The sequence below is a fragment of the Rhinatrema bivittatum genome, chromosome 13 (assembly GCF_901001135.1).
Source record: "Rhinatrema bivittatum chromosome 13, aRhiBiv1.1, whole genome shotgun sequence".
NCBI lineage: Eukaryota > Metazoa > Chordata > Amphibia > Gymnophiona > Rhinatrematidae > Rhinatrema > Rhinatrema bivittatum.
Window position 1 is genome coordinate 48,912,955 of NC_042627.1, and position 24,917 is coordinate 48,937,871.

General features: G+C 43.9%; 1 protein-coding gene across 1 annotated transcript in view; it reads left to right on the forward strand.

Moving 5' to 3' along the window:
- NEDD4 (NEDD4 E3 ubiquitin protein ligase) overlaps nucleotides 1-16,624 on the forward strand; it is a 582,598-nt gene extending 565,974 nt beyond the window's left edge. Inside the window, exons 28-30 of the mRNA XM_029574322.1 lie at nucleotides 2,104-2,200; nucleotides 14,470-14,542; nucleotides 14,638-16,624. Of these exons, the coding sequence (XP_029430182.1) occupies nucleotides 2,104-2,200; nucleotides 14,470-14,542; nucleotides 14,638-14,740 (273 nt within the window). The 3' untranslated portion in view covers nucleotides 14,741-16,624. The remainder of the gene's footprint in view (nucleotides 1-2,103; nucleotides 2,201-14,469; nucleotides 14,543-14,637) is intronic.
- Nucleotides 16,625-24,917: the final 8,293 nt, after the last annotated feature.

The following is a 24,917-nucleotide window of genomic DNA, read 5'->3' on the forward strand; positions in this document are numbered from 1 at the left end:
TTCCTAGCGGGAACCGCCTTCAGACCCCTCCGAGGCCTGTCCCTCCGCCTGTTAACCTTAAAGACGGTGTTTTTGCTGGCAGTTTGTTCAGCCTGCCACATCTCGGAGCTACAAGCACTGTCCTGCCGTGAGCTGTTCCTCAGGCTCACCCCGAGATCCATCCACTTACGCACGGTTCCCTCGTTCCTCCCCAAAGTGGTCTCACACTTCCATCTTAACCAGACCATCTCGCTACCTTCGGCAGATAACTTGAAGAATTCGGAAGAAGCCAATAGTCTACGCCACCTCAACATCGACAGACTCTTATCCAGATACCTGGAAATGTCTGAACCCGTACGAAAAACGGACCACCTTTTCATCCTTCACAGTGGAAAGAGACAAGGGGAAGCGGCCTCGCGGGCAACCATAGCCCGCTGGATCAAGGAAGTTATCAAGGCAGCCTTCGTAGAAGCAGGCAAACCACCACCTCTACAAGTCAATGCCCACTCTACCAGAGCCCAGGCAGTATCCTGGGCAGAAACTAGAATGCTGTCACCTGCCGAGATCTGCAGGGCGGCGACATGGTCCTCCATCCATACCTTCTCCAGATTCTACCGCCTGGATGTTCAGGCTTGGGAGGACACGGCACTTGCAAGGGCAGTACTAAGTGCAGCCTCCCACCCGGTTCGGGAGTAGCTTTTATACATCCCATTGGTCCTGAGTCCATCTGCTACACTCTAGGAAATGAAGAAATTACTTACCTGATAATTTTGTTTTCCTTAGTGTAGACAGATGGACTCAGCATTCCACCCACAACTGCCGTTACTCATGGAATTCTCGGGTGACATCCCCGGGAGCGAGTGATTCACGGATAAGCCATGCTTTCCTTCAGCTAGGACACCCATCCTACCGGGTGTCGACGTTTCTCAGTTGAGGGCACTGGTGGTCTCCAGCTATAACCAATTCAACCGGTTCTAATTAATCAAGTTAACCAAGTTATAAAGTTAATCAAGTTATTCAAACTATTCAGTCATACATATATCCCCAAGCTTTTTGAGGAGAATACTGAAGAGCTGCACTTCCTGCAGGGGTATATGTACTAGGGCTGAAGTCAGATTGAAATCTGATCCGTCTCCAACTGCTATCAGGAGTGCACTATACCCATTGGTCCTGAGTCCATCTGTCTACACTAAGGAAAACGAAATTATCAGGTAAGTAATTTCTCCAATTTTTACCACATTGATTGAATTTGCAAAAACATGACTGTATCCTCCTCCTGAAAATAACAAATTTAAATAAGACCAACCCAATGGCAGTTCTGTGCACTGTCATGTGGAGGGACCCAGGTTTGATTCCCAAGTCAAGTCTTTTGCTCTCCATGCCAGCCAAAGGCTAGGGATGACTTAGAAGTAGTCCCAACCATTGTGCAACAGTGACATCTAGTGGCTAAATTTAAGGCTTATGCTTACAGAATTGTGGCAGGAGACCTGGTGCATGGGCCCCTAGCGAGGGCCATCACTGTGATAACTGGACTAAGTAAGTAGAGAGAGCATATACAATAGAGGAAAAACACTCAGGTAGTTGCAAATGAAGGATCATAACATCAGATCCCAGTCCTGGTTCCAACTAAGCTGGAAGCACAAAGTTGCAAGATGAAACTGCTGAGCCCACAACCCCACCCCACCCCACCCCCAAAAGAAAATGAAAAAAAAACCAACATACACCATTGTACTGTACACTCTCTAGAGATCGCAGTCTTCTGGCCTCTGAGTCGGAGTACCTGCCCTCCATGAGGCAGAAGATTGTTGGAATAGATTGAGCATTGTCTGATCAGTTTCTTTCTCTGTGGTTCTGGGACTCTGTTAAATCAAGGCATTTGTTTTAAATTGGTGTTCTGGGTAAACAGATCAGAAAGAAAATGTTTTTCTGAGCTAGAGTTGGAGAAGACCTTGGACACATAAACAGAATGACAGAAGTAATAACATTTATATGAAAAGTTAGTGTATAAAGCTACTCGTTTACAGCAGGTTAGCTCAACATGAAATGCTGCTTTTGATAAAGTGTTTGCCTATACTATTTGAGCCTTTCCATTACATTTTTGAAAATTGTTTACCTTCTCTTCAGGCAGTGTTAATGATGGATTCTGAGAAAAGAATACGATTACTCCAGTTTGTTACCGGCACATCCCGTGTGCCCATGAATGGCTTTGGTGAGCTCTATGGTAAGTATTTCCAGTACCTTTCACTAAAATCTTTAGGTAAACTTACAGTGCAGCAATTTGTGATTTTGTTACACTCCCACCCAGTGGCAGAGCAATGATCACTTGTGCCCTGGTGCAAGCTTGCATTTTGAGCCTCCCTCACCTGCTCAATCCCAGCTACCTGCAGGAGAACACATCCAGGGTGACATGGCAGGCTCAGTGCTCTCTAATCAGCTTTTCCATCCGTCCGCACCTCTCATATCAGCTGTTTAAATCCTTGGTTCACCACAGATTTCTATACCACACTATGTGGTTCAAATATTTATTTATATTCCACCTTTCATGCACTTCAAAGCAAATTACATTCAGGTACTGTAGATATTTCCCTGTACCCAGAGGACTCACAATCTAATAGGCCGATACAGAAAGAAACACAGGAGAGCGGGCGAGCGCCCAGGCCAGTGTCCTGTGCGCGCGATACAGTAAATAAAAATATGCTAATTAGGGCCCGCGGTAAAAGGAGGCACTAGGGACACTAGCGCATCCCTAGTGCCTCCTTTTTGACAGGAACGGCGGCTGTCAGCGGGTTTGACAGCCAATGCTCAATTTTGCCGGCGTCTGTCCTCTGACCCGCTGACAGCCACGGTTTCAGAAACCGGACACTGGCAAAATTGAGCGTCCGGTTTTCAAGCCGCGGGCTGACTTTAAATTTTTTTATTTTTAATTATTTTTTACTTTTGGGACCTCCGACTTAATATCGCCATAATATTAAGTGAGAGGGTGTACAGAAAAGCAGTTTTTACTGCTTTTCTGTACATTTTCCCAGGGCCGAGAGAAATTGGCGCTAATTTCTGAAAGTAAAATGTGCGGCTTGGCTGCACATTTTACTTTCTGAATCACGTGGGAATAACTAATAGGGCCATCAACATGCATTTGCATGTTGCGGGCGCTATTAGTTTCGGAGGGGGTTGGACACGCGTTTTCGACGCGCTATTACCCCTTACTGAATAAGAGGTAAAGCTAGCGCATCAAACGCGCGTCCAACCCCCCCGGCCTGTAAGTTTGTATCTAAGGCAATGAAGGTCACAAGGAGCGGCAGTGGAATTTGGACCCTGATTTCCCTGGTTCGCAGCTTGCTGCTCTAACCACTAGGCTACTCAGGACAGGAAAGGCACTGGCAGCAGGAAGAGCAGGTTAAAAAGCACCGTGCCTGCCGTACCGCAAACGCCCCTCTCCAGCTATCAGCTGAGAATTGCAGAGATAGGAAAGAGAAGCAACAGATTATACTTATGAGTGGTGGGCAGAGGTGTTGATATGTACTTAAAAGAATCAGGGCTCAAAACCATAGGGCTCCTATCCAAGATTTTGATAACTAAAAGAGTGATCACAATCCCCTCTCACAAGAATGCTCTTGTAAAAACACATAATTAGACTGCCATCCAGATAGTGACTGAATATTGATCAAAGTTAGCCCGATAAACTTATCGGGCTAACTTTAGAGGTCTAGGGGTCGATTTAAAAAAAAAAACGCACACGTGCGTCCATATTTTATTTATTTATTTATTTATTAACTTTTATTTACCGACATTCGTGAAGCACATCATGCCGGTTTACACAGAACTCAGGTGGGAGATACAGTAAAACAACATAACATTAAATACATAAAACATAAAATACATAAAACATAAAACAATATAACAATATAACAATAACAAGGACTCAATCCAAGGACTCCCCAAAACATTCAACCATTAACAATACCATTTGTACATAGTATTTAATTAATTTAATTTGTATTTTGTCTAACCAGTTATTCTTTCCTTTCTCACAGGACAAGCAGGATGGTTGTCCTCACAAATGGGTGACATCGAGGATGGAGCCCACCACGGAAAACTTCTGTCAAAGTTTAAACAGAACTTTGACTGGCCCCTACTGGGCATGCCCAGCAAGGCACTGACCCTGCAGCCAGCAGGGGTCTCCCTTCAGTCTTCTTTTTTCCGCGCAGCAGTTGCCACGCGGTGAAAGGAGCTCTCTTACCACGTTCCTGACAGGAATTCGGTTTTTTTCTTTCCGAAGAAAATTTGCCCCTCAGGGGTCTCCCTTCGACAAATTTTTGTCACCTCCGCGAAAGCCGGTAAGTTTTTTGCCGATTTTCATCGACTGCCGTCGATTTTGGCCCTAGAGGCCTGTTGGCACTTACCAATCCCGCGGCTAAATTTGGCCCTAGGCCATGGCGACGGGGTTCCGTCGTTGTCCGGATTGCGCCCGGACTATGTCAATCACAGATCCCCATCGGGTCTGTGTTCTATGTTTGGGAAGTGAGCATGATGTCCTGACTTGCACTAAATGTGCCCTAATGACACCTAAGGGTCGTAAAGCCAGGATGGAGAAGATGGGGCTCCTCTTCCATGCACCCACCCCAACGCCATCGATAGCATCGACGTCATCGGAACCGGCACCGTCGAAGTTGCACCACCATCGTCAACCCTCCGGTGACCGTCCTCCACCGATGACTTCTCGGCCGTCGACTCCTGCCCCCTCCCCGGATGGGCGAGGAGATCGGAAGGATAAGCATCGCCATCGACGGCACAAGTCTCGGCCCGTCGAGGATCCACAACCATCGACCTCTGAACAGGCCGAGCCACCGACGAAAAAGCCTCGGTCAGACCTGGCACCGTCCACGTCTCGTTCGCAGGCACCGAGGAAACCCTCACCCTCCCGGGGTGCGGGGGCCGTGATCCCACCGGTTACGGTGGTACTTCCGGCCCTGCCTCAGCCTCCCTCTCCCGTCGAGCCGGGTATGGTTACCCCTGGTCTCCGGGCAGAACTGGACCGGCTGGTCCAGGAGGCCATCGAGAATGCGATGCGAAGATTTCAGCCTCCACCGGCACCGCCTCCGGCACCGATTCCGGCACCGCCTCAGGCACCGACCTCAGCACCGACTCTGCCACCGAGGAGGGAACCGACCACCGAGCCTCTAGTGGAAGCGTTGGCACCGATACTAAATCGTATGGAGGCACTCATGCGCGCCCTTCCATCGGTGATTCCAGTAGCACCGACTACACCATCATCTCCGGAAGGACATTCATCGACAGGAGAAACACCGTTCCGGATTCCCCCGTCCGGTGTCGTTCCATCGGTGCCTTCACATACCTTTCCACCGATTTATCCTTCGGCTCCATCGATTCCAAGATCGGCACCGATTCCATCGGTACCCCCGAAGCCCTCGATGCCGTTCACAGTTCCGCTTGCAGCACCGATTCCATCGATGCCTTTGGATCCTCTACCAGGTCCTTCAGGACTGCAAGCCCTACATGATCCTTATGATACCTGGGGTGATGATACATCTTCAGATACAGATTTACCATCCCCACCATCTCCTACAGAGAGTAGAAAACGATCTCCTCCTGAAGATCTCTCCTTTATAAATTTTGTAAAGGAGATGTCAGAAATTGTGCCTTTTCAGCTGCAATCTGAGACCGATGACAGGCACCAAATGATGGAGCTGCTCCAATTTCTGGATGCCCCAAAAATCATCGCTTCCATCCCCATTCACCAGGTATTTCTGGATCTTTTAAAGAAAAACTGGGAATCACCTTCATCTGTGTCACCAGTTAATAAAAAAGCTGACTCAACATACCTCGTTCAGTCAGCACCAGGATTTCAGAAGTCTCAACTGGATCATCGCTCTGTTGTAGTTGAGTCTGCGCAAAAGAAGGCCAAGCGCCTAAAACCACACTCTTCCACTCCCCCTATCAAGGACAACAAATTCCTTGATAGTGTGGGCAGGAAAGTGTATCATGGGGCTATGTTGATATCTCGCATAGCTTCATACCAACTTTATATGACTCAATACAACAGAGCTATCCTTAAACAGATGCAGGACTACGCTGACACATTACCGGACCAATACCAGCCACAGCTTCAGGCCCTCCTTCACAAAGGATTTGAAGCTGGGAAGCACGAGATCAGAACGGCCTACGATATCTTCGATGCTTCCACGAAAGTCTCAGCTACTGCCATCTCAGACAGACGTTGGGCTTGGTTAAAATCATCCAACCTTCGCCCAGAGGTCCAGGATCGTCTAGCCGATTTACCCTGCTTGGGGGACAATCTGTTCGGAGAACAGATTCAACAGATTGTGGCGGAATTGAAGGATCACCACGAGACGTTGAAACAACTTTCGTCTGTTCCATCTGAGGTATCCTCCAAACCACCACCTAAGAAGGACTCTAAAAAGTCGTTCTTTCGGCCACGTCGTTATTACCCTCCGTCGACTAGGCCTCGTCCGGCTCGATCCTCCACCAGACCTCAGCTACGCCAACCTCGGAAACAAAGACCTGCTGTAGCCCCACCTCCCGGGCCTGCGGCAGGCCTTTGACTTCCCGATACGGAGCACATGCCATATCCCACTCCCCCACATCCCTGTAGGGGGTCGTCTGTGCCACTTTTTGCAGCATTGGATACGGATTACCTCAGACCAGTGGGTGCTGGCAATTATCGCACAGGGTTACCACCTCAATTTCATAACTCTTCCGACAGACTCCCCGCCTCTTCAAGCATGGAGTCTATCCAGCCACTTGACTCAATTACAACAGGAAGTATCCCTTCTTTTGCAATCAAATGCTATAGAACCTGTCCCTCCCTCTCAACGAGGCAAGGGATTTTACTCCAGGTACTTCCTAATTCCAAAAAAGTCAGGAGGGCTACGTCCAATTTTGGACCTTCGGGCCCTCAACAAGTACCTTCAAAAAGAAAAGTTCAAGATGGTAACCCTGGGCACGTTACTCCCTCTGCTGCAAAGAGGGGATTGGCTATGCTCCCTCGACCTCAAGGAAGCTTATACCCATATTGCGATAACACAATCCCATCGCAAATATCTGCGGTTTCTAGTAGGCCGCGACCATTATCAATACCGAGTACTACCTTTCGGTCTGGCATCTGCTCCACGAGTCTTCACCAAATGCCTCGTAGTTGTAGCAGCATTCTCAGGAAGGAAGGTGTCCACGTATACCCCTATCTGGACGATTGGCTAATCAGGGCCTCCACCCCTCAGATTGCCCGGTCCTCCCTACAATTGACAATCAACACACTCCTTTCCTTAGGGTTTCTTGTCAATTACGAGAAATCTTGCTTCGTCCCATCTCAAACCTTATCTTTCATTGGGGCAGACTTGGACACCTTACAGGCAAAGGCCTACCTTCCGCTTCAACGGGTCCAAACTCTCATGTCCCTAGCTCGCCAGCTCCAGTCTCAAAACACTGCCACGGCTCGCCAATTCCTCATTCTCCTAGGACACATGGCATCCTCGGTTCAAGTCACTCCCATGACCCGACTAGCCATGAGAGTAACACAATGGACTCTACGACACCAATGGATTCAAGCTTTTCAGCCTCTGTCCTCCATAGTCACAGTCACACAAGCACTGCGCCTATCCTTAACCTGGTGGACGACTCAGGTCAACCTCCTTCAGGGCTTACCCTTTCTTCCACCGGATCCGCAAGTACTCCTAACCACCGACGCTTCTCACATCGGTTGGGGAGCCCATGTGGACAACTTTCAAACCCAAGGGTTATGGTCCAACGAGGAAGCCGAACACCAGATCAATTTCCTGGAACTTCGAGCAATCCGCTATGCGCTCCGCACTTTCAAAGATCATCTCTTTCATCAGATAATCTTAATCCAGACGGACAACCAAGTGGCCATGTGGTACATAAACAAGCAGGGAGGCACAGGCTCCTTCCTTCTGTGTCAGGAAGCTGCGCAGATCTGGGCGGAAGCCCTCTCCCACTCCATGTACCTCAGGGCCACTTACCTGCCGGGAGTAGACAATGTATTGGCAGACCGGCTGAGCCGTGTCTTCCGACCGCACGAGTGCTCACTCGATCCTCTGATAGCGACCTCTCTGTTTCACAAGTGGGGTTCTCCCCGCATAGACCTCTTTGCGTCCCCTCAGAACCACAAAGTGGACGATTACTGCTCTCTCATTCGGAGCCAGCACTCTCGGCCGAGGGATGCATTCTCCCTCAAGTGGACAACCGGTCTGCTCTACGCATTCCCTCCACTTCCTCTTGTGTCAAAGACTCTCGTGAAGCTACGCCAGGACGGAGGAACCATGATCCTGATAGCACCTTACTGGCCACGCCAAGTATGGTTTCCAATACTCCAGGATCTCTCCATCCGCAGGCACATTCCTCTGGGAAAGGACCCGCATCTGCTCACTCAAAACGACGGATGCCTCCTCCATCCCAACCTCCAAGCCTTGTCCCTGACGGCATGGATGTTGAAAGGTTAGTCCTTCAGCCTTTCAACCTTTCAGATTCCGTTTCTCGAGTCCTGATAGCTTCACGAAAGCCTTCCACAAGAAAGTCTTACTCATACAAATGGAAAAGGTACACATCATGGTGCACTTCTCAGTCCCTTGATCCCCTTTCCTGTCCAATCTCCAAATTCTTGGACTATTTATGGCATCTCTCTGAATCAGGTCTTAAAACCTCTTCCATTAGGATGCATGTCAGTGCGGTAGCCGCCTTCCATAAAGGTGTACAGGGTGTCCCTATTTCAGTACAACCCCTAGTAACACGTTTTCTTAAAGGCTTGCTCCATCTGAAGCCACCCTTACGGCCTCCGGCCCCATCCTGGGACCTTAATCTGGTTCTTGGTCGTCTAATGAAACCTCCTTTCGAACCTCTGCACTCCTGTGAGTTAAAGTATCTCACATGGAAAGTGTTATTCCTTTTGGCTATCACTTCAGCTCGCAGGGTTAGTGAATTACAGGCCCTAGTTACCTATCCGCCTTACACTAAGCTCCTGCAGGACCGGGCGGTACTCCGCACTCACCCTAAATTTTTACCTAAGGTAGTTTCTGAGTTTCATATTAATCAATCCATCATACTACCTATCTTTTTTCCCAGGCCCCACTCCAACTCTGGAGAACAGACCCTGCATACCCTAGACTGTAAACGGGCTCTAGCCTTTTACCTAGACCGTACAGTTTCTCACAGGAAGAGCACTCAATTATTCGTCTCTTTCCATCCTAACAAGTTAGGACAACCTGTGGGTAAGCAGGCTCTTTCCTCCTGGTTGGCGGACTGCATTGCTTTCTGCTATGAGCAAGCGGGCATCCCTTTTCAAGACCGTGTCAAAGCACACTCTGTGAGGGCCATGGCTACGTCAGTGGCACACCTTCGATCGGTGCCGCTTCCTGACATCTGCAAGGCTGCAACCTGGAGTTCTCTCCATACCTTTGCAGCCCACTATTGTTTGGACAAAGCTGGAAGACAGGACTCCATCTTCGGCCAATCTGTCTTGCGTAACCTTTTTCCAACGTGATGTACCAACACCCTTCCACCTTCCCGGTAGGGTGCGGATGCCCTTTACCAAATTCCACCCCAGTTGTAGTGCCTGTTGCACGTCGTTGGGTGCATTTGGTGCAAGTCAGGACATCCTCAGCTCGGTACTCACCCATTTGTGAGGACAACCATCCTGCTTGTCCTGTGAGAAAGCAAATGTTGCTTACCTGATGTAACAGGTGTTCTCACAGGACAGCAGGATGTTAGTCCTCACGAAACCCGCCCGCCACCCCGCGGTGTTGGGTTTGTTTTGTTTTTACTTTCTAGGCACTGCCTGTAGCTTTGAACATCAGACTGAAGGGAGACCCCTGCTGGCTGCAGGGTCAGTGCCTTGCTGGGCATGCCCAGTAGGGGCCAGTCAAAGTTCTGTTTAAACTTTGACAGAAGTTTTCCGTGGTGGGCTCCATCCTCGATGTCACCCATTTGTGAGGACTAACATCCTGCTGTCCTGTGAGAACACCTGTTACATCAGGTAAGCAACATTTGCTATCTCTTCCTTCTTCTCCAAGTTCTGTGACCCTTGTTAATTGTAACTGTTTCCTTCGATCACCACAGTTTTAGTTTGATGTATTTAATGCACCCCGTTTCATGTAAACCAGCAAGATATGTCCTCATGATTGCCGGTATATAAAAACCTTAAATAAATAAATAAATAAAATAAATAATATGCGCGTTGTTCCCAGCTTCCGCACATGGAAACGGCTATTTTATAATGCAATTCCCGTGCGCACATGCACGTCGGATTTTAATGTCTGCATGCGTATTTGTGGGCAGGTGGCCTCCTCTGCACGCATGGGGGGGGGGGAATTTTATAAAGTATGCACAGTGACGCGATTGGGCCCTTTGCCCAGTTCCCTCCCACTCCGCTCCAATTAAGGAGCAGACTGGGAGGGAACTTTCCTATACCCCTATCTAACCTTCCTCCCTTTTCCCTTCTCCTCCCCGACCCCTAAACTAACCCTATCTATCCCCAATATTTTGTTTTAATACTTCGTCTTCGGAGAAGTAAGAACCGTGCACCAGCTGGATGCCGGCGCACGCTTCACCAGGACAGAGCATAATGGCCACTGACCCATCTGGCCTTTGCCCTGTCCCGCCCCCGTCCCGCTCCTTTCACATAGCCCAGTACTTTGGCGCGTATCGGAGGATATGCACATGGCCGGGCCATTTGTAAAATGCGCTCGGCGTGCACATGGCCCACCCACACACGTATCTCCTGGTTTTTGCGCGGGCTTCTGAAAATTCGGACTATATTGATTATAGCCTGCTATCTTAAAGTTAGCCAGATAACTTTATCTGGCTAACTTTAGGACATCTCTATGGCAAGTCCAAACGTAGCTGGATAAGTTATCCAGCTAATTCTGAATATCTGAGTTAACAAGATAATTTATCCGGCTAACCTAACTTGTCCCTGGAATGCATCAAAGTTGTCCAGCTAACTTTTAGCCAGATAATAAGATATTGGTTGATAAGTTCCCAAATATTTGTTTAGTCGGATAACATCTGAGTTATCCAGCTAAATTCCTCTGAATATGGACCTCACTAATTTTTTTTTTAAAGCTGTTACAGAGGGTAAAGCAGTTCTTTAATTGTAATTATGGACTTTTGCAAAATTGCCTGCCCTATATACAGGTAAACTTATATGCACAGAGCCTGTATGCTTTCAAGCTTACCTGCAGTAAGCAAAGGTATCCCTGGGGCAGATTTGGAGTCTACATTTTCAAAAGTATGCCTGTATTTTTCCACAAATAAACTATGCACATACATTAGCAGGTGTAAATGTGTGTGATTTTTGTTTGTGGGATCATTTTTAAAGGGTAAGTATACATATACCTTCCCTTTGAAAATCAATGTAAAGTCTGCAGGTGAAAAATATTTGCAGACTTTACACCAATGTGGGCAGTTAGAAAACTATCCCCCTCCCCACGCTCGTAAATATTTCACTTTTAAATAAATATTCTTATGCTAGCGTCATCTTACAGTAACACAGCATCCCTCCAGTACCAGGTACATTATGAAGTAATACAAAATCCTGCAAAAAAAAACCCACACTCAGAACTTACCTGCCATGCTGTTATAGTACTGACTGGACTCAAACAGAAACCCTAATGTGAAAAGATAACTCTGTAAATATTACATTGGGACCTAGAACACCAATACACCTCGTACTACTACAGATTCCGTCACAGAAACTACATGCTAGCAGTGTACCACACCATGGTCACACACATACACAGACCAAATCTAACCAAATACAGAATGAATGACCACAAATTAGAAATAGAAATATGCAAAAACTGGAAACCTTAAGATGCTAGACTTTCCATGCAGTGCAAATCTGGAATCCATCAAGCCCAGTATCATGTTTCTAACAGTGGCCAATCCAGTTCATAAGTACCTGGCAGGATCCCAAATAGTAGATAGATTTCATGCTACTAATGCTAAGGATCCAGGATAAGTGGTGACTCCCCAGGTCTACCTGGCTAATAGTTTATGGATTTTTCCTCTAGAAACTTGTCCAAACCTTTTTTAAACCCATCTACACTAACTTTACCATATCCTCCAGTAATGAATTCCAGAGCTTAATTATGTGTTGAAAAAAATATTTTCTCAGATTTTTTTTTGTTTTTTGTTTCAATCATTTTTTTTATTAGTTAACACCAAACATAAATACAGTGAATAAATTCACCTACAGTGTTTGACACATGGTTAACTCTTCCCAGTATCTGGTAACTTGGTGTAATATAAATTAGTCTCATGAGCCCCCTCCTTCCTATCCACCCCTTTCACTTCATCGCAGTGCAGTGAACTCCAACCTACATAGGTACCCCTCCATTATAGTGGCCTTCACTTATGACCTTGAGGTACCCAGTCACTAATCATTAAAAATCATAATTCTCACCCTATGAGAGACGACTGTATATACCAATCCCAAATAAGTAAGAAGACCTTCTTCTTTCTAATCACATCAGTCTTTTCTCTGATTTTTTTTTTTGTCTATGTTTATTGGATTTTACACCAATTCTACAACAATATGATACACATTGACCCCTAATGGCCCAAACATATACAAGAGAAAGATACAACATTAAAAGATATACACTCATTAACTGTTTAGAGGGCAACACCATTTTATTACCTCCCATCCCCTACCCGCCAATTATCTGATTTGTTTTAAATATGCTACTTAGTAACATGGAGTGTCCTCTTGTCTTTTCATTTTTTTGAAAGTGTAAACAACTGATTTGCATTTTCCTATTTTACTCTACTCATGATTTTTAGACTTCTATCATATTTCCCCTCAGATCGGTCTTCTTCAAGCTGAAGAGCCCAAACTTCTTTAGCCTTTCCTCATAGGGGAGCCATTCCATCACCTTTATCATTTTGGTCACCCTTTTCTATTCCTTTTCTAGCTCCGCTATATCTTTTTTTAGGTGTGACCAGAATTGCATACAGTATTCTAGGTGCAGTCGTACCATGGAGCAATATAGAAGTATTCTGGTATTCTCCATTTTATTCTCCATTCCTTCCTTAATTCCTAACATTCTTTTTGATTTTTTTTTTTTTTTTGCCACCACACATTGAGCCAAGGATTTCAGTTGTATTGTCCATGATGACACCTATATCTCTTTCCTGGGTTGTGATTCCTAATGTGAAACCTTTCATCACTTTACAACAGTTTGAATTATTTCTCCCTATATAGATCACTTTGCACTTTCCATATTAAAATCCCTCTGCAGTTTGGATGCTCAGTCTCACTAGAGCCTCCAGTAATTTCTCACAATCTGCAAATTTGATCACCTCACTTGTTCCTTTTTCCTGATCATTTATAAATATGTTAAAAAGCACCAGTCCCAAAACATATCCCTGCGGCATTTCATTGTTTACCTTTTTCCATTGAGAACCCTAACCATTGAATCAAACTGTTTTCTATCTTTTAACTTTTTCTATCCACAGTAGGACATTGCCTCCTATCCCATGAATTTTAATTTCCTGAAGAGTTTCTTATCAAGTACTTTTGTCAAATCCCTTCTGAAAATCAAAATACACTATATCTATCTGATCAGCATTATCCACATATTTATTAACCCCTTAAAAAAATATAGCAGATTAATGAGAAAAGACTTCCTTGGAATAAATCCATGTTTACTGTGTCCCGTTAAACCATGGCTTACTATATATTTTGTTGTTCAGAATAGCTTCTATGATTTTTCCCAGCACTGATATCAGGTTCAGTTGTCTATAGTTTCCCAGATAACCCCTGGGGCCCTTCTTAAAGAAACAGAAATAAATTTCTTCTTATACAGAGCAAAATGCAAAAATATAAAGGTGCACATTCCCAAAGCTGACATATTCCAATCGCTATACAAAAAATAAAACATTTTTATCTATTTTTGATGGCTGGGTATTTATTATTTAACCCTACATTTAATATTTGTACTGTCTGTTCAATTTTATATTATATTTTTATTAATTTAATTTAATTGTATTTCTATTCTAAGCCATATTATATTACAACTATGTAAACCGTTGTGATGGTACCCCCAAATGACGGTATATAAAATCTATAAATAAATAAATTTGTAATTGTGATGGTTCTCTCTTCTCTGTTCCTGTCTTCTCCTTTTTTTCCCTGGATCTCCTGTGCATTTGCCATCTCTTCTCTCTCATCTTCACTTCTCCCGTACATATCTCTGAATGGATCTTTTCAGCTCATTCCTCAATTTCTCTTTTCTGTCTTTATCTAATCAGACAAGCAGCTATTTAAAAAATATATTTATTATAAAATATATAAATCAGAATAGGATTTGGATTTTAGATTGATTACTTGCCTTTCCAAACCCAAATACCAACAGTTCTGTTTTAATTGAACATTTATCATGCCGTATCAATGACCTAACTTGGTGCAGCATGACATTCTCATATCTTGTTTTTTAGGGTCAAATGGACCCCAATTGTTTACAGTTGAACAGTGGGGTACCTCTGAGAAGCTGCCAAGAGCACATACATGGTAAGCCTATAATGTTCGGATTTATTAATCTTTGTTTAAAAGTCATAACCAGGCCCAGCACTTTATTTATACCTATTTTCCTCTTTGATTTGTAGTTTTAATCGCTTGGATTTGCCACCATATGAGTCGTTTGAAGATTTATGGGACAAACTTCATGTTGCAATAGAAAATGCTCAGGGCTTTGATGGCGTTGATTAGGAGGCCACAGATAATGGCATGTAGCTCCTTCACGTCACTGCTGTGATGTTTCCAGAGAGTTTACAAATGAAAATCTGAATCCAATTTCCAGGGAACTTCTCTTGTATTCACAAACCATTTTCAGTTGAAACTTAATACATGTGCAAGGACTTATAGCAGACTGTAGTTGGTTTTACCACATTCACATTTATGCATATAATGGCTACAATCCAGCCACATGGGGCTAGAATAATTAACAATTCCCTAGCCTGAAAACAAAAATGTTGTTTTCAATAATTACCTCTTACAAATATTTATTGCATACTTTTTCACTCAACTACTGAAAACTTTGCTGTGAAACGTTTTTGTTAGCAGTATCATGGATAAAAGGAATGTGCTGCTTCTCTCCTGAAGGGGGAAATCTGACAGAGCCTGCTTCAAGGAATGCTTTATATCCTGAAAAATATTGGCATATGTGCTGCTTCAGGCTGTCAGAAAACATACCCAGAGTACCTTAGTAATCAGCAAATGGAGAAGGCATTGGAGCACATCCATTGCATTTCACAATCTGCACTAGAATTGTTTGTATACAGCACCTAGGTTTTTCATCACAAAATGGTTATTGTTTTCCTAACACTCTATTTCTAACTTTTGTTAAAATAGAATATTTTATACCAGAAGTATTAATTCTGAACTTTATAATGGCTAAAAATGATTCAGTCTCTCTCATATTTTTGTTGATATTTTGTTTTATTTGGAAGATGGTTAGTTGAATGTCTTCAACATTGACAAATATATTTAAACAAAGTGTTACACAAATAATCTTAGAATAAATGGAGCTTCAATACCATGGAAACTTTAGCCAAGATTTTGCATACACAGTTCTTATCTTTTCTTGCAGCATTGCACAGTGATGCAGTAGGGACTTGTTTACAGCATTTTATACACTTACAGGATACCGCAGGTTTCTATAAATACATTTTTATATTGTTAAATTCTTCACTTTTATTAGTCTAGAAACCAAATAAGTTGTTACAGTATAACCAAAGCTCTCGCTTTATAATGTGCAGTTTATTTTAGTTTTGTTTAGTGAACGTAGCTAGTGGGTTTGTTAAAAAATAAATAAATAAATACAATTGTTTTCCTGTAAGGACATATCTGGATATTTTTGTGTATCAATGCAAGAACTGTTTGTATTTGGGTAGGTAGTTAAATTCATAAAAGTTATATGAAGACTGAGAATTATGTAGAAACTTATACTTGATTGAATTAAATTTAAACATTCTCAGTCAGACACACACATTTTTCCCAGGTATATATTATAAATTAATACATAGTCATCTCTTATGTAAAAGTATTACTACATGTGTGTTTGACTGAAAGACAAGTGACTGGCAACCAAATATATATGCAATTTGACACTTAAATATAATAAGACTTTGACTGTCATATTTTCTTTGTATAAAGGAGCTACAATTTTTCGTATTTGTACGTACTTTATTCTTTATTTGTTTAGCTTTTTATTATAAAGTGTCAGAGGAAAAATACTCCTGCAGTCTGGTTCCACTGCATAAACAATGTACCAAAAATGCCAGCATTGGGGCTTATCAGCCAGATGAGCAGTTTGATTGGCTGCGTATCCTTTAGTGCTTTGACAGCCCTCTAGAGAGGCTTACTGCACCAACAAATTTGAATCTGATTTATGTGAAAAATTCTTGCACATAAAGTACATCCTCTGTAGTGATGTGTGCCAAGGAAAATGGTTGAATTGGGCTTGCTATTAACTATCAGGTCGATACAGTAAAGTGTGCTCCGTCGGAGCGCACTGTCAGCCTGCTCTGGACGCGTGTTTTCCCTTACCCCTTATTCAGTAAGGGGAGGAAAACACGCGGCCCACCCGCGGCACCTAATAGCGCCCTCAACATGCAAATGCATGTTGATGGCCCTATTAGGTATGCGCGCGGGATCCAGTAAGTAAAATGTGCAGCCAAGCCGCACATTTTACTCTAAGAAATTAGCGCCGACCCAAAGGTCGGCGCTAATTTCTTCCGGCGCCAGGAAAGTGCACAGAAAAGCAGTAAAAACTGCTTTTCTGTGCACCCTCCGACTTAATATCATAGCGATATTAAGTCGGAGGTCCCCAAAAGTAAAAAAAAGTAAAAAAAAGTAAAAAAAAAAATTTGAATTCGGCCCGCAGCTGTCGGGCCGAAAACCGGACGCTCAATTTTGCCGGCGTCCGGTTTCCGAGCCCGTGGCTGTCAGCGGGCTCGAGAACCGACGCCGGCAAAATTGAGCGTCGGCTGTCAAACCTGCTGACAGCCGCCGCTCCAGGCCAAAAGGAGGCGCTAGGGACGCGCTAGTGTCCCTAGCGCCTCCTTTCCCTCGTTTGCACCGCGTCGCCTAATTTGCATGCTGGAGCATACTGGATAGCTCGCACCGGCGAAGGGCCGGTGCGTGCGCCAGGAGAGCGGGCGTTCGTCCGCTCTCCCGCGGTTTTACAGTATAGAGCTGATTGTGATCATTCTACAAGGAAATTACGATCTTATTTGGCCAAGAAATTCCTATGTAGTTGCTAGCCATGGGTTACTTTAGAAATATGCAAGGATAAATTTTAGCACCTTAAGGACAATGAAATTACATGGCAAATGTAATAGGTCTTAAAATGGGATTTAAAATAGCCTTAGTTTTATTTTTCTTTGAATGCATCTCTAATGTTGAAAGTGTTATAATGTAAATAAACTTAAAGGTAATTTATACAAAATTGCTAAGAGTCTGACGTTTTATAAGAGTATGGGAATTATGGTATTAAATTTGTAAAGATTTGAATGTTAATTGTATTTGTTATATACTTTGAAGAAGTCTAAAATATTCACAAGTAAAGTTTACCTGAAGCTGTAAATAAAGATTTATTCTAATAAGGAAATTGTTTCATTATTAATGCAGATTGCATAAACGTCATATTGTTTATTATATGTACTTTTTTTTTTCAGTTTTTGTTTCCATTTAATGCTCACCAGCAGGGTTCACGCTCCACTTCCAATAGTTTGCTACTTTGGAATGGCTGTACCTAGCAGTACCAGACTTTCCCCGGGATTCATCATTCTACTATAAATAGTAGAATGATGGCAGACGGGGAGCAATAGTGTGCAGTCAGCTGCATCACGGCGGTGCGGCCGCACTGCACACTATTGCCCCCATAGCACCATGGGAAAAGGTGGTGTTATTTCCCATGGTGCTGCCGGCGATAATATGTAAAACCTTATCGTCCGCAGCGCTGCTGGGCCATAACCCCGCCCAAACCCCACCCTCACTCCCCTCTTCCCCTGATTTAAATAGTACCGCCGCGATAGCAGCACATTGCAGTTTAATAAATGACCCTGTTTGTGTTCTGGGGGGGGGGGAACATCTAACTTTTCTGCTTTTCAATTAAAAATTTGGAGAATGCTGGCAGTTTTCTCATAAGAAATGCATGTGATTTGTGTGTGAGCCACACACTTTTTAAATTGGAAACAGGGGGATCTAGCTCTCCTAAAGTTTGTATGGAGGCGAGTCCTTGGAAGGACATCAGACTTTTCCACTTTCCAAAGATGATTTTTTTTTTTATTTATAACTTTTTTTATACCGGCATTAGTGGGTACATCATGCCGGTTCACATTGTAACTGGAGAAAGGAAAAGAAATACATCAAACAGGGGCGAGGGGTAAAAGGGAATGAAAAGATAGAGAGGAGAAGGAAGGATTAAAACTGCAGAATAGTCATTAACGTTAGGTAATAATAATAAAAACGCGTAGAGTGACAGATAATGTACTATCATTAACATCAAAAAGTAAAAATAAAAACAGTAATATGACAGAGTATGGCCGCAGAGGGTAACAGAGATTATGTACAGAAGTTCAATACGGGTTCAATGACTGGATTCAGATAGAGGCGAGCAGTGGAGTTAGTCCGGGTAGGCCTGTTTAAATAGCCAGGTTTTTAATTTCTTTTTGAATTTAAAGGGGCATGGTTCAAGGCGGAGAGCTGTGGGCAAAGAGTTCCAGCGTGAGGGGCCAGCGATGGAGAGGGCACGATCCTTAGTGGAGGAGAGTTGTGCTATTTTGAGGGGAGGCACGTGAAGGGTTCCCTTATGGATTGTTCTGGTAGGTCGATTGGGGTGTGAAAGGCTGAAGGGGAGCTCAAGCCAATTTGAGTCATGGGAATATATGGCTTTGTGGATAATGGTGAGGGTTTTGTAGAGGATACGAGAAGGGATGGGTAGCCAGTGTAAATCTTTAAGGATGGGGGTGATGTGGTCGGCTTTACGGGTATTTGTGATGATTCTGGCAATGGCATTTTGGAGCATTTGGAGTGGTTTAATGGTCGAGTTAGGGAGCCCTAGTAGGAGAGAGTTGCAGTAGTCCAGTTTGGAGAAGAGGGTGGCCTGGATGACAGTGCGGAAGTCGTGGGAGCGTAATAAGGGTTTTAGTTTTTTTAGAACATTTAGTTTAAAGAAACCCTCTTTGAGGATGGAGCTGACATATTTCTTCAGATTAAGTTGTTGGTCTAGGATGACTCCAAGGTCTCTTACAGAGTGTTGCACTGTGATGGATTTAAATGAGGGGTCATTTGCCAGGGAGGTTTTCGGTGTAGCATGATGGGAAATGAAGAGCAGTTCCGTTTTGTTAGTATTGAGGGCGAGGTGAAGGTTAGTGAGGAGAGAGTTTATGGCTGAGAGGCAGGTTTCCCAGTGTTTTAAGGCGTCAGAGAGAGTGTTGTGAATAGGTATGATGATTTGGACATCATCAGCATATAGATAGAACTTTAGACCAAGGTCAGAAAGTTAGTGGCAGAGTGGTGTAAGGTAAATGTTGAAGAGGGTGGAAGAGAGAGAGGAGCCTTGTGGGACTCCTTGAGAGAGTGAGTGGGGGGTGGACATGGTGTTACCTATTTTGACAGAAAATTTTCTGTTCGACAGATAGGATCTGAACCATAGGAGGGCTAGGCCAGAGATGCCTATGTCAGTTAGGCGGGAAAGGAGGTGATTGTGGCTTATGGTGTCAAATGCAGCGGGTATATCAAGGAGGGCAAGGAGGTAGCATTGCCCTTGGTCCATTGCTCTGAGGAGGTGGTCAGACAGGGTGAGTAAGAGGGTTTCCGTGTTAAGGTGTTTACGGAAGCCAAATTGTGAAGAGTGAAGGATCTTGTGGTTTTCGAGGTAGTCCATAAGTTGTGTGTTGACTACTCTTTCCATTATCTTGGCCAAGAATGGGAGGTTAGAGATGGGACGGAAATTAGCAGGGTCTTTCGGGTCTAGTGAAGGCTTCTTGAGGAGGGGTTTAACCACTGCCTGCTTGAGGGTGTCGGGGACTATACCTGTGGAGAGTGAGCAGTTAATGATGTCAGCGATCGCTTTGGCTATGGAGTTCGGGATAGCTAGGAGTGCTTTGGTGGGGATGGTATCTGAAGGGTGGGAGGCCGGTTTAAGTTTTTTTAGAATGGACTCGATTTCCTTAGAGGATGTGAGGTCAAGGGAAGCAAGGGTGGTAGGGGGTGGGATAGACCGTGGTGGAGGGAGCGGATTGTTAGGGAATCTGGAGAGTAGTTTCTCTACTTTGCTATGGAAGTAGAGGGCTATTTCTTCACATTTGGTAGAGGCTTCAGAGTCAGGAGTAGAGGGTGGGGTGGATTTGGTGAGACTTGCAACATATGAGAAGAGTGCCTTGGGATTATACATATATTCATGAATTTTGGAGGCGTAGAAATCCCGTTTGTGTTTAAGGGTAGTGATCCTGTAGCAATGAAGGGCTGATATGAAGCTGGACATGTGTTGTGGGGATGGATCCTTGCGCCATATCCGCTCCTTCTGTCTGAGTTTGTTTTTCATTGATTTTAGCTCAGACGTGTACCAAGGGTTAGTATGTTTAGAATCCAGAGCTAGCACTCGCTTGGAAGTGGGACAAAGTTTGTTGGCAATGTCCAAAGTAATGTCGGTCCGAGAGGCAAGGGCAGTTTCAGGGTCAGAGCAATTTAGTTTAGGCAGGGAGGTGGAGAGAGCTGAGATGAGCTCATCGCTGGCACAGGTCTTTCTGGAGATGATGGTAGAGCTTTGTGTGGAATTACTGCAGGACGAGGGAGTGAGAGAGAGGTGGGATTCAATGAGAAAGTGGTCAGACCAGGGGACTGGAGTGCAGGTGGGGGTGCTCGTAGAGTGGATACTGGAGTTAATGAAAATCATGTCTAGTGTATGCTCAGCTTTGTGGGTTGCGGAGGAGATGATTTGTTGGAATCCTATTGCGTGGAGGGAGTTGAGGAAGGTTTCACAGGACGAGGTAAGGGGTAGGGAGTCTACATGAAGATTGAAATCTCCAAGGACGATAGAGGGGGTATCAATATCAATGTTGTCAGCAATAAGTTCAATGAGGAGTGAGGGGTTGGATTCAAGAAAGGTAGGTGGAGCGTAGACTAGGCAGACTTGTAAGTCAGGGGATTTGAAAAAGCCGATTTCAAGTTTAGATGGTGTGTCTAAGTGGACGCGTTTGAGATTTAGGGATTTCTTGGCTGCAAGGAGGAGTCCACCTCCTCTTTTCTTAGGTCTTGGGATGGAGAATATCTCATAGGCAGACGTGGGGAGTTGGTTAATGAGGACGACATTGGAGTCTTTTAACCAGGTTTCAGTGACCGCACAGATGTCTGGCTTGCAGTCAAATAAAATGTCGTCGAGGATGGGAATTTTTTTAGAAAGGGATTGCGCATTGAATAATATTACGAAGAGAGTGGTGAGGCCTAAAAATTGCGTCAAGGGGGAGGTGAGGATGGGGATTAGGGATTTGCGCAATGGGGGTGGCTTGTGGAGGTGGGGGGAACAAAGTCTGGAGAGAGGGTGATGAATGCGAGGGATAGTAAAAATTGTAAGCAGATGTAGTGCAAAAGGGGAGGTTGGGAGGAGGTGGGGAAAAGAAAGTTAGGTAAGGGAAGATATGCATTAAGGGTAAATGTGAATAAGCCCAGTGAGTTATGACAAACCAAAAAAGATTTCCCAGCACAGATAATGGAGGTAATAAGGTAGCAGGACAGATACTTCATAGCGGGAGGTAGGTGAGATAGGGGGGGAGGGCACAAAGGGACGCACTAGTCGCGCGCCAAAAGGCGCACGACGCCTGCTGTCTGCAGATCAATTTTAAGCTTCCTGCCCCGTTGCTGACGTCGTCGATGTGGGCAGGATCGAGGGCAGGCCAAGGGCGTCGGCAAACTGCTTGGCCTGGCTTGGAAAGGGCTCTCCCGGACCCCAGCGGGTCTTGTGCTGAGAGCACGGGGAGGCAGATGTCCAGGTAGGATGAAGAAAGGGCTCAAAAGGAAGTACCTGCGGTCTGCAGGTCAATTTTAAGCTTCCTGCCCCGTTGCTGACGTCGTCGATGTGGGCGGGATCGAGGGCGGGCCAAGGGCGTCGGCAAACCGCGTGGCCTGGCTTGGAAAGGGCTCTCCCGGACCCCGGCGGGTCTTGTGCCGAGAGCACGGGGAGGCAGATGTCCAGGTAGGATGAAGAAAGGGCTCAAAAAAAGGGGAAGCGGGGGGGGGGCAAAGTTGGCACCTTTTGAAAAGAAATGAATGGAGGGAGGGTTTAATCGCGGCTCTGTAAACTGCCACACTTTCTACTTGTGGAGTATAATACTGTCTTTTATATGTCATTATGGACAATATCGAAAGTGATGTCAGTGGAAATCTCCCCTATTCTCTCACCCCAATTTCTATTGGACTATAGTATTTTCAATTTGGTCACATCTAATCAGCAGGGCATAATTTTAAATTCTTATGTAAGGAAACGAATGATAGTAATAATCAGGCATGATATGGATAGGGACCTTCATTTTAATTTTTTCTTATATTTTTCCTGGGAATTTCAAAGTTATAATAAAAAGAAATCATTTTTTCACAGATTTTTTTATTATAACAAACAGGAGAAAAAGTGGAAGAGTCATTTTTCTTCAACATTGAAATTCCCAGAAAAAATAAAGTATGGACAAACTGTGTCCAAGCCTCCCCCACAGTTCTACTAGCATTCAGCATATTTTGCTTTTAGTACTCCTGCTAGATCAGTCATTAACTCAAAATCACATAAAGGTGATTTTGCTGTATGGGTAAGTGCTTATTTGGACTTGTTTGAAACGAGCTTATAACACTTATGATTTCTAATACCTGAATTAATCTGCCTGCACAAATGTTATATTCTGATTACTAACACCAGTATTTTCTTGTTGAGGTTTGCACATTTGAAATCACTTTAAAGAGATATGGATCTTAACTTATTCTTTTACACTTACTGCTTAAAAACTTTTGAGCAGCATTAATTGAATTCTGAAAAATACAGCTAAGAGTTTAGACATACAACCAAAATGTCTGGGCATACAGTTGAAATTAGATATTTAGGGGATTATAAATATGGTACATTGAAAATGTAAAGTTTAAAAAAAAATTTTTTTTAAAGAAAAATATAGATATCTATAACAGCAATTAATCATGTCTTTGTTTTCAAAATTCGCTCTCCTCTTCTGCATGTGTAGAAACAATTTGGGGGAAGAGGGCCCAATATCTAGTATGTTGGATCAAATGCCATTTACAAGTGAAGGAAAATGCATAATACTCCATTAGGTGGCAGTACCTAACTGGTTTCTAGGATGTAGTATTCCTCTTAATATAAAAGCCCAGATTTATTCAGTGCTTTCGGTGGTTCTAAAAGGGGCATGTACTGCAAATTCCTGGTGGTAGGTTGATCAGAAATTAGCACTAGCTGCCAGTTCTGAGAAGTGGTATTTCAGGGCACGTCAACGTGCATGTTTGTTTGTTTGTTTGTTTGTTTGTTTATTTATTTATCAAGTTTTATATACCGTCGTTCGGTTTCGCCATCACAACGGTTTACAAAGTTTCGATGTTTAACAGAGTGTTCAAAAATTCATATGCTTGTTAACATAGTTATCTTATTCGTTATAGACATAGCTTGGTTGTAAATTGTACAGGTTAAATTACATGTTTGCTTTGACTTAGTTATAAAATTAATATTTTATTATCTTCTTTCAAGATGTCAGTTCAAAACAGCAGTGTCTCCTACTCAAGGCAAAGTTTAAAAAAAACTAAATAAAAATTCTGTGCATTGAAAACTGTAGTTCATAGAGTAAAGGAAAAGAACCGTGGTAACAGCTTGTTCAAAAGTTGCACTTTTTTAAAGATGTGATGAATTGGGGGGTTAAAAATAATGAAATGTATGAAAAAGGCCAGTGGACCTTTGGTTCCTGCCCTACCTCATTACTTATTTAGATGCAGAGATAATAGTAAGGTTTTATGGATTATTTATTTTAGATAAGCATTGTTTATTTAATATAGTTATGTTTGCTACTTAATATTATATTTTTATATAATACATGATTTATAAATTGTGATCCATTTTGAGCTACCTTTTTAGGACAAGCAGAATACAAATGTAAAATAAATGCAGCAGAGTCAGAAGTCAAACATAAAGCTAACACTGGCTGCTTCTAGGATTAAAGTTTAAAATGCTGGGAGGAGTCGGTGAGAGCTACCCCTCGGGAGAGAGGGAAAGGCCACAGGACTGTGACGGGGCTTTTCGCTGCGCCCAGAAGGTCGTGGGAACATCCTCTCAACACGTGACCCCAGTGACGTCATCTACTGGGGCCCGGACTGCCTGATAAATTCGAAGGGACTGCGGCAGAAAACCGGAGGAGTCAGTGAGAGCTACCCCTCGGGAGAGAGGGAAAGGCCACAGGACTGTGATGGGGCTTTTTGCTGCGCCCAGGAGGTCATGGGAACATCCTCTCAACACGTGACCCCAGTGACGTCATCTACTGGGGCCCAGACTACCCGATAAATTTGGAGCAGGCGAAGCCGTGCACCCCTTCTGAAAAATTTCTTTTGTTTCCTTATACACCCATATATGGGTAGGAAAAGGAAATCTAAGCAGTTTACTTCGTCACCGGGGGCCTCTATGGTTAGAGGACCTATGGACCTTCAATGTGGATCGTAGGGTAAGCTATTTTCCTAGGAATATTCCTGAAATCTCATTTTCCTCTTGGTTCCCCCGAGAGTCCAGGCCCAGTGCAGATACCCCAACTACAGATGAAATCGTTAGAAGTAGTTCCTCACGATATTAATTCTGAAGGAATGCTACCTGTAATTAACTTGCCTGGTAATATGGTTACTGAGGGGGAAC